Source organism: Chrysochloris asiatica, unplaced genomic scaffold, assembly GCF_000296735.1.
Source record: "Chrysochloris asiatica unplaced genomic scaffold, ChrAsi1.0 scaffold00326, whole genome shotgun sequence".
Lineage (NCBI taxonomy): Eukaryota > Metazoa > Chordata > Mammalia > Afrosoricida > Chrysochloridae > Chrysochloris > Chrysochloris asiatica.
In genome coordinates this window covers 89483-100461 of record NW_006408844.1, presented here as the reverse complement: position 1 = coordinate 100461, position 10979 = coordinate 89483, and the positions used below count along the sequence as shown (strand labels likewise).

General features: G+C 37.7%; 1 protein-coding gene across 1 annotated transcript in view; it reads right to left on the bottom strand.

The window, feature by feature from the left end:
* Positions 1 to 10979, bottom strand: part of PAAF1 (proteasomal ATPase-associated factor 1) — a gene marked incomplete at its 5' end in the record, with an annotated part of 58564 nt that overhangs the window by 8270 nt on the left and 39315 nt on the right. Inside the window, 2 exons of the mRNA XM_006875429.1 lie at positions 4887 to 4969; positions 7049 to 7164. Coding sequence (XP_006875491.1) covers positions 4887 to 4969; positions 7049 to 7164 — 199 coding nt within the window. The remainder of the gene's footprint in view (positions 1 to 4886; positions 4970 to 7048; positions 7165 to 10979) is intronic.

Sequence of the window (10979 nt, the reverse complement as noted above, 5' to 3'; positions counted from 1 at the left end):
CCCTAAAAAAAACCAAAAAAATAATAATCTTTTGATTTGTTTCTGTAGATCATTAGCCTAGGAAGATAGTCCTAAAACAACTAATATTGTCGTTGTTTGGTGCCATTTAGTTCTGACTCATAGTGACCTTGTACAGGTTTCCAGGGAATGACTGGTGGATTTAAACCACCAACCTTGTGGCTGGTTAGCAGTCCACTGCTTATCCTACAGCATAAAATCAGGACTCCAACATAACTAATAGCAAGCAGGTTTTATTATGTGGGCCAACTATGAATGATGTGCAGTGGATGTTAGAATGCTAGGATGAGACGTTTTGGAGGCTAATCTGATAGTAAGTGGTGGCTTGAGGATTTAAACTCACTTCAGTTTGGGTCCAAAATCTACGCTCCTGCCATATCATATACCGTTGTCCCCTAAAATGAGGGCTAAGTAGAAGGTAGGGCTGAAGCCATGAATTTCAATCATGAATACAGATATGACAGCTGAAACAATGAAGTATTTGAGAAAATGTAGAGAATGAATTAAGTAGAAGGATAAAAGCTGTGTTATGGATTAAATCGTATCCCCCTAAAATATATGTTGTAATACTAACTCCCATATCTGTGGATATAATCCCATTTGGTATTAATTTTGTTATATTAATGATGTCACATCAGTATGTTGTTGTTGTTGTGTGCCGTCAAGTCGATTCAGTATAGGGTCTGTCTTAAACCCAATTACAGCTCCCTCCCAACATTTTTTATTGTAGTTTGTGTGAAAGTTTATAAAATAAAATAGCTTTCCATTCAACATTTATGTATATTTTGTTTCATGACATTGGGTGCAAGCCCTTCAATGTAAAAGCATTCTTCCCACTTCTTCCCTGGGTTCTCCATTTTCATTCATCATTTGTTCCTGCTCCTTCCTGCCTTCTGAGATTTTTTGGGGCAAATGCAGCTGTTTTTGTCCTATATGACTGATTGTACTGAGGAATATATTCCTCCTGGTGTATTATTATTCACTATATAAGCCTGTCTATGGTTTGATTGAAAGTTAATCGTTCAAGCCTAGAAGGTGGAGTGAGATCATTTTCTAGGTTTGAAGGGAGTCTAAGGGCCACATTGAAGGTTCCACCAGTCTCTATCAAACCTTGTTATGATTTTGAATTTTGTTCTACATTTTCCCCCCTCTTTCTCTGTCTAGGACCTTCTATTGTGATCCTGAATGGGGTAACTGTGCACCATCCAGTTCTGATCACAGTGTTGTGGAGGCTATGGGTCACACAGTTCATTAATCCTTTGGATTGTTTCCTTGAATCTTTGATTTTCTTCACTCTTTGTTGTGTCAAACGAGGAGCGATCAATAGTTGCATCTTAGACTTTTTAAAATATATATTAAAAGAGTAGATTAGACACAAAGCAAGGAATCAGAGATGGGGGAGACAGCTGCCACACCACAGAAAGACTGTTGAAGAACAGAAGCTGAAAAGAAACAAGGACCTTTCCTTGGAGCCAACAGAGAGAGAAAGCCCTACCGCTAGAACTGGTTCCTTGAATTCAGGCTTCTGGACTCCTAAACAGTGAGAAAAAATTTTTATGTTCATTAAAGCCATTCATGTGGTGTTTCTGTTATAGTAGCACTAAGAAACTATAACAAGGTGAATCAGAAAGCATCTCTGATTTAGGTACAACAGCAGAAAAAGCAAAAAAATTAAAGTTCAACAAATCAGTATCATATTTGTTGTTAAGTGCCGTTGAGTCGTTTTAACCTCATAGTGATCCTGTATAGAGTTTCCGAGGCTGTAATATCATGTGGTTATTATTATTAGATGCCAATGAGTTGGTTCTGACTCATAGCATCCCTATGAACAAAGGACAAAGTGCTATTCAGTCCTGTACTATCCTCACAACTGTTGTTAGTTTGAGCCCACTGCTGCTGCCACTGTGTGAATCCATCTTGTTGGGAGTCTTCCTCTTTTTTGCTGACCTTCCACTTTACTAAGCATGATGTTCTTCTCCAATGGCTGGTTCCTTCTGATAACATGTCCAAAGTAAATGAGATAAAGTCTTGCCACCCTGGCTTCTAAAGAAAATTCTAGCTGTACTTCTTCCCACACAAATTTGTTAGTTCTTCTGGAAGTCCAGGGTACCTTCAATATTCTTCTTCATCACCACAGTTCAAATGTATTGATTCTTCTACAATCTTCCTTATTCACTGTCCAACTTTGATGGATGAAAATACCATGATAGGTCAGTCATACCTTAGTCCTCAAATGGTATCTTCACTCTTGAACACTTTAAAGAGGTCTTTGTAGCACATTTACTTAATGCAATATGTCAGTTGATTTCTTAACTGCAGTTTTCAGGAGTGTTAATTTTGGAATCAAGCAAAATGAAGTCTTTGACAACTTCAATCTTTTCTTTACTTATCAGGTTGTTATTTATTGGCCCAGTTGTGAGAGTTTCATTTTCTTTACACTGAAGTACAATCCATACTGAAGGCTGCAGTCATTGATCTTCATTATTATTTTATGTACTCCTCTTTGCTTCTAGTAAGCAAAATTGTATCATCTGCATATTTCAGATTGTTAGTAAGTCTTCCTTCAATACGGATGCCACGTTCATCTTCATATAATCCAGCTCCTTGGATTATTTGCTTACAAATTATTGAAATCAAAGAAAGTAGCATTAATTGAAGAGATCAATTAACTAGGAAATTGTGTTGTGTCACAGAGGTCAAAGGAGATAGTAGTTTAAGAAGAAGGAAATAATAGAAACAGAATTAATTATCAAAAGTCATAAAAAATAAAGACAGGTTGGTTGATGATGCATGGAGGGGATTGGAACCATGGCAATGAAACGATATACGATAGAATGAATGTAAAACTAATGTTCTCCCATGTAAACTATCAGATAATTCACAATAAAACATTTAAAAAATAAAATAAAATAAAGACAGATTTGCCAATTCATTCAACAAATATTTTGTTGAGAGTCTTCAGTCCTGTGCAAGAGCTGGGGGAACAAATGAAGAAGATATGATATATGCCCTGAAAGAAATGTTAAAGACTAGGGGATGAAAGAGGACTGAGCATAGAAAATGTGTTCAAGATCTAGAAAGAAGTATATCATTGGTGGACTTCAAGAAGGCAATTTGATCAGTGAGACAGGGATGGAAGCTGCAGAGAGTCCTTGAAGGAAGAATGTGGCATGGCAGCAAAACTTTCATCTTAAAAACCTGGCAGCAAAGGCAATCAGAGAAAAAGGATTAGAATGTATGGTGGCAGTAGCATCAAGGGAAGTTGTCACAAGCTTATTCGAGATGTTCTCTTATTAAAGTCTCATAACAGGGGGCTGCTGCATCATAAACTGATGTCAATCCATGGGGAAGAGAGAAAGAAAGATTGAAGGGGAGCAAGTGCAGAGTAAATCTGGTCTATAGACTGCTGGTTTCTTTTTACAATGGTCTGAAAATCCTGAATGAGGCAGGTCAGTGAAATAAGGCATTAGTCTGATAGGGATGAAGGTACCTACATCAGAAAGATGGTCATGAAATCAAAACACTGTAGACTGCCTACCCAACAACTATTCCTTAGCCCTTCCCTTGTTAACAGAATCTCATTGTTTCCATTAACAAGTGACCTCGTATGGAGCTGTAGGAAAGCACTGGACTGCTAACTGCAAGTTTGGCAGTTCAAACCTACCAGCTGCTTTCGGAAACTCTATACAGGGTCACTATGAGTCAGAACTGACTAGATGGCACTTAACAACAACAACAACAACCTGTCTGTATTAAAATCTTGGCCCCTGTACTTGTGTTGATAGCACACAATAACAGGTGGCAAACCTGATTAGCCCAAAGCAATTATGATAATTCCATTCCCATCACCAGTGAAGGCTGTAGGGTGGGGAGTGTGATTAGTTTTGGTCAATGAGCTATGAGAGCAAGTCTGCTGAGCTGCTCCTGAAGAAAGTTCCCTCTTTCTTAAAAGTGGGTACAACCATGCCCACTATTATGTGAGGATGACAGGTACTGAAGCTATCTTACATTATGACCATGAGGGAATTAGTCTGAGGGCAAAATCTAGAAAGAGCGAACCATAAGATGAAAGCAGTTAAAGTTTTTATTTATTTTTAAATAAATAAATAAAAAGTCTTGCATTTTGGGATAGTTTTTGATATACAGAAGTTAGTTACAAAGATAGTACTGAAAGTTCCTATATGCCCTTCAGCCAGTTTCAGTTTCTCTTAATACTATCATCTTTCATTTATCAAAACCAAGAAATCGACAATGTATAAATACTATTAACTAACTTCCATACTTTATTTGGAATCACTAGTTTTTATTTTTGCCTTTTTCTTTAATGTCCTGGATCCAATCCAGGATGCCACATTTATTTAACTATCAAGTTTCTTTAATTGTCTCTATTGACTTTGCTTTTGAATTATTAAATTAGTCTAAAAGAGCCCTGGTGCTGTAATGGTTAAGAACTTGGCTGCTAACCAAAAGGTTGTTGGTCCAAACCCACCCAGAGGAAGACCTGGAGATCTGCTTCTGTTAAGACTACAGTCAAGCACCATTACTGAACATTCTGATCAAAGATTCCATACAAGAATTCTATGGAAAGGGAGAACAGAATTTCAAATCATCATGGACTCCAGACTTTTTGAAGCTATAGAGGGTGGACGAATGAAACACTGCCTGGATAATATGATGAACAAGGCACAGCCCCTACTCTCAAGGGAATATACAGACAGTCACAGTGTAGAGTGTAATAAGCACAATGTACCAAAGAATCATGGAGGACAATGCCCCTAACCCAGCCATCGATCAGACATGTAAGTAAAACAATGTTTAATTAATTGAACTACATGGGAACACCTCTCTCAACTGGCCCCTGTACCCACCTTGGCTAGCAATGAATCCATCTCTGAAACTCAGAAGGGAGAGAACTGGTGCTCCTGATCTGTGGATGACTTGTACTGGAGCCCTAGGATTCAGAATAAATAGGACAATTTTACTAGTTTTCTTCAAAAGCAGTGCTTGACTACATTCAACATACAATATTAATTACATAAAAGCAAAGAGGACAAACATAAAAGGAGTTTAAACCACATGGATATAGGGTTTCTTTCCTCATAAGAACCTAAGTGGCAGATGAAGATGATCCACTCAAAACCACCTTGGAGTAAAGACCTTCCCACTGGGGATATGAAGGTTAGTATCAGAGACTTGGAAGCATATGTCTAAATGGAACTGATGTACTGATGAGAATGTGGGGACAAGTAACCATTTTACAACAGAGCTTCAAGAAAGCAGAGAGTCAAACCCCACCATGTCCATGGAATTGCAATCCCACCTGATATTAAAGTGACAGTGCAAAGATGATGGTGATGACAATAGTAAAAAAAATTAATAGATGCCAAATGTCGAGAGACCATTTAAGGCATTTTACAGACTTTATCTCATCTAGTCAACATTATATTATGGAAAAGCAAGCATCATAAACCTCATTTTCATATGAAAACACTATGACTTAGAAAGCTTAGGTAATTTGCTAGTAAGTACAAAGCCTAGCACATGTGCACTTAATCACTATGTGTCTACATGAGGGTTGGTAAGGAGTCTCAAGAAGCCAATATGTTCTGCCAGGTTCTTCCTACTGTGGATCGGAATCACCATGGTAGAAAATAGAGAAATAGAGAAATATGCCTTTCCATGGGTGGAGATGTGCCTTTCAGCAGCATCATACATATTAATAAAAATCAATTTTTCCTATCAGGTATCCTTTAATCCATGACCTTAATGGAGTGTTGTTGTTGTTAGATACTGTTGAGTTGCTTCTGACTCACAGCAACCCTGCGTAGGGTTTCTGAGGAGCAGCTGGTGGGTTTGAACTACAGACCTTGTGGTTCACAATCCAGTGCTGATCCGACAGCGCCACACCAGGAGTGCTTTTTACCTATAATAATTCATTTAATCCTCTCCCAAACCCTCTGAGAGATAAGTACTATCTGTATGCTACATGCCTGACATTAAACCTCTGAGAGTTCCCTGAAAGTGTCAGCTTTCAAATGCTTCTTTTCACAAGCCTTCATGCTTCTGTGATCGACCAATGGAAGATCCTTCTCTTCTTTACTTCGTAACTTTCTACTCGACATGGTCCAATTGAAACCTCATTTCCTTGGTGAGGCTGTCTCATCTCCTTCCCCTTTCTTGGTGCTTCTTTAAATATCTGAGTATATCGCATCAGACAGTACCACACAGACTTTCACATGTCTCTTTATCATTAAACTGCATGTATCGCACAGGCAGAGCTTGAATCTTTTCCGTTTTTCAGTGCTCTGCACAAAACCTGGTGTTCACTCAAATCATTCACTATATACCAGCTGAACAAAAGAAGTGAAAAAAAGGAGAGATCGCTGAGACTGTTAAACCCTGGAACAGAGGGTTGTGATTATTTTCTCTGAATGTCTTTAAGACCAGGTTCAGGTCTACCTTAAGTTATTAAAACAAAATAAATTGTGGTTGTTATTAAGTGCATTGAGTCAGTTTGACTCATAGCAACCCTAAATATATGTATATGTATATATATATATATAGCAACCCTGTATATATACAGGGTTTCCAAGCAGCAGCTGGTAGGTTTGAACTGCCAACCTTGTGGTTCATAGTCCTGTACTGATCCTACAGTGCCACACTAGAAATAGAGCTGGCTTATGTATTATATAAATGTGGTTGTTCAAGCTTAGGTCAGTCCAAGTCTAATACTGAAAATTAATTGCTAAGCTCCTTAAAATTCAGAGTTCTACATAGTCACTTTTAATGAAATGTTATTTCATTATTTAATTTCCAAAGCAATCACCACAGCAAGACAATCGTGACAGTGTGATTAAGGGACCTTTTAATATGATTCCAGCAATAATAAGAACAATCAAATAACTCACACTGGAAAACCTTTATAAATAGAACCACATACCCAAGAATATGCGTGTCTAAATCAGTGTAAAGCCAATAAAAAATTCCACTCTGCAGAACACCTGCATCATGCAGACGGATGATGACTCACCTTGGACTCCTTACATCCAACTGATAAATATTTCCATCCTGTGTCCCAGCCAATAATGAAAAGCCAGAGAGAAAAGTACAGCAGTTGAAGGCATCTGAGCCAATAAAGAGGAACACCTAGGGAAAAGCAGGAGCCAACAAAATCGATTTCAAGATTAATTTGTTTCCAGGAATAAACAGGTATCAAGAAAAAGAACACTTCACTATCTTTAAAGATTTTTTTTCCTACCCAATTTACATATTCTTAAGCAGTAAACCAAGCATTATCCAACAACTGAGGAGGAAGCAATCCCAGGATTTCAGGATCCTCGGATTGGCTGAAGACTTGAGCAGTTTACATAATAACGTTAAGTACTGAGGTAGCAGTTTTCAAACTATCACCTCCCCAAAACCACTGACTCATAAGATCCCTGCCACCAAAACTCCTTTTCCTAACAACAACCTCCCTAATTTGAGAAACACTTGCAACTCACACACCTGAGGTTTGTTTCATGTCACTTCAAGCAACTTTTTGAAGGGGGTTACTTTGTAGGAAAGGACACAGGCTTAAATAAAATTTAATGAATTACAATTCCCCCGGGCTCAAACATAACAACTGTGATGATGGCATAGGACCAAGCAGTGTTTCCTTGGGAATGAGGTTGCTAGGAGCTAAAGCCAACTCAATGGCATCTAACTATAACAACTGTGTATCTGAAAAAAAAAATTACTACCTTTTCATTTATTAATTACTATTAGCTCAAACTGATCGTTTATCCCTCAAATGTTCTAAAAAGAAAAACCCAAACCAACAAAACCCTCCATTTCCCTTTGAAAGTAAGATTCAGTTTGGAAATTCAGAGTGCAAACGCAATGTTAATCACAGACATACTCCTGGCACAAGCCCTGAAAACGAAAATGTCACTAATACAACAAAGTAATGGGATTCAAAGAAAATACAAAGCCTGAGGTCAAAGCAAATCATTAAACTTGCTTGGAGGATGATGAAAGGAGATAGATGGGTACTTAACAAATCTAATCTCAGGGAAGACATGAGTTTAAACAAGAAAGACAAAAATTCAACTATTTCTTCTATAAAAGTCACCTGGTCACTAATCAATTGAGAGCCCTGAATGCAGTGCCTGAGTTCTTTACTTTGAATTCCTTTCATACTACCTCAGAGGTAGAAATGTCCATGAAGGGCATCTAAGAGAGTTAATAAAACAGTATTGCTACTAGGGTTCAGTTCATACATACATAAGTTTTTTTAAAAAAACATGTCATTGCAATGCAGATGGCTGCAAACAAGTTCTCTCTGTGATCCACTTGTCTTAGCCTTGTTAGGTGCCTTAAAAAAAAAAAAGATAGGTTTTGCGTTGTATGAAAAAAATGATTGTGAGATCAGAGCTAATATGAAATTTTTAACAAAACTCAAGTGGGTATTTTCACAAAACACTGAAACTTTGCAACAAGTTTATAGGACTGTTGCCCCCATATACCAACAGTTTTTAGATGAAATTAACATTTTAAGGAAGCTCAGGAAGACTTCAAAGATGAGCCAAGAGAGGACAGACCATTAACCTCAAGTGAAGAAACTAAGAAAGAAGTACACAGAATTACTACTGGTGCAACAGCTACTGAGGCTGGGATCTCCCATGGTTCAGCACTTTCAGTCTGAAGCAAAATTACTGGCCTCTGCAAGTTTTCAGATTTATGGATGCCGAAGTGTTGCACAAAATCAGCTAGTTCAAAGAAATAATCTTTTCACCAGTCTTTTTTTTTTTTTTTTTTTAAGGTTTTTACTGTGGATTGAGTAAAAGTTTACAGGGTAGACCATCAGTTTTACATTCAACTTCACCAGTCTTTTAAGCAAGATTAAAACTAAAGATGGTTTTATGGAATGAATCATAACTGGGGACCAGTCTTTGATTTACCAATACAATCCAGAGAGCAAGATACAATCCAAACAGTGGCTCTAAGGAGAGCTACTGGGCCAGTTAAATTCAAAGCAGAGAGGTCAGCTCAGAAGGTTATAGTGACTGTTTTCTGGCACCCCAAAGGGGTAATTTTGATAGATTTTCTCGAAGAACACATGACTGTATGGAGGCTATCAGGAAGAAGTTTTAAGAAAATTGAAAACTGAATTGTTGAGAAAAAGGCTGTGAAAATTGAGCCAAGGAATTTTTTTAATCCAAACAATGAACCTGTTCGTTCTTCAAGAGTAGCAAGGGCTGAAATTCCAAAAGAATTTCTTTGGGAAACCTTATCCCATCTACTCTATTACCTTGATCTAGCACTTTCAGACTTTTTAAAAAACTTTTTATTGTGACTTGACTGTCAGTTTACAGAGTAGATCATCAGTTTTATATTCAACAAATCATATACTATGCTTATTAGACGTATATCCCCTCCAGGTATCATCAGTTAGCAGTATTTACTCCTGTCCACTTTAACTCGCATTACTCGTTGTTTCTCCTACTACCTTCATCTTTCTTCTGTCAGCTTCCCTCCTGTTGTATACTACCTGCTTTATCACCTACAGTTAACATGTGCCTGTGCGGCGCTGTGGGTTAATGCGCTGGATTGCAAGGTCAGTTTGAACCACAAGGTCAGTGGTTCAAGCTCACCAGCCACTCCTTGAAAACCGTAAACAGGGTCACTATGTGTTAGAACTGCCTCAACTGCACACAATAATAACACCACCCTCTAGCCCATGAAGAACTCTCCCCAAACCCGTAAACGGAGTCCTGGTGTGGTACTGTGGGATAAACATTGAACCCAAAGGTTGGTTTGAACTGTAAGGCCAGCAGTTCAAATTGTCTGAGTCAGGACCCACTTGACGCCACTTAAAAAAAAAACAAAAAAACACCCCCATAACCATCATAGAAAATTTCTTTTATCAAGAAATGTTTTAAGTTTTTACAACAGTGTTCTCATACATTTGTTCTTTTTTGACTAATTTTACTCAGCATGCCCTCCGGTTCATCTGTGTTGTGAAGGCTTCTGCAGATTTATTGTTAGTCTTCATTGTTGCATAGTATTCCATTGTGTGTATGTACCAAAGTTTGTTTATCATTCTTCTGTTGATGGGCATTAAGCCTGTCTCCAACTTTTTGCTTCTACAAATAGTGCTGCAATGAACATAGATGTGCATATATCTATTCTTATTTCTTGAGGATATATACCCAGTAGGGAGTCCTGGTATGGTGCTGTAGGATAAGCACTGGACTGCTAACCATAAGGTTGGCAGTTCAAACCCACCAGCTGCTCCTTGGAAACCCTATAAAGGGTTGCTATGAGTCAGAACCAACTTGGCGGCATTTAACAACAACCAAGTAGAGGGATTGTTGGGTCATACGTTATTTCTATTTCCAACTCTCTGAGAAAGCACCATATTGCCTTCCACAGTGGTTGCACCATTTTACAGTCCCACCAGCAATGCAGGAGGGTCCACTCTCTCCACACCTTTGTCAACATTTGCTGTTTTCTGTTATTTTTTTAACTTTGCTATTAATGTTGGAGTAAGATAACATCTCATCAAGATCATTATTATCATATAATTATTGTTTGGACTTGCATCGCTCTAATGACTAATGATCATGAGCATGTCTTCATATGTTTGTTGGTTACATGAAAATATATTTCTTTGGTAAAGTGAGTGTTTATATCCTCTACCAAGTTTTTAATTGGATTGTCTGTCTTCTTGTTCATGCTCTTTATTAAAGTGCTCTGTCAATTTTAGAAAGCAGTTCATCTGATATGTCATTTTCAAACTTTTTCCTCAGTCTATGGGTTCTCCTTTTACTCTTTTGGTGAAATCATTTTGTGCACAAAAATGTCTAATTTTTAGGTAGTCTTATTTATCTATTTTGTCTTGTTTTTGTTTTCAGTTAAGTTTCATTGTGTATTTATGACATATACCAGAGCCCCTAAATTTGTCCCTATTTTTTTTT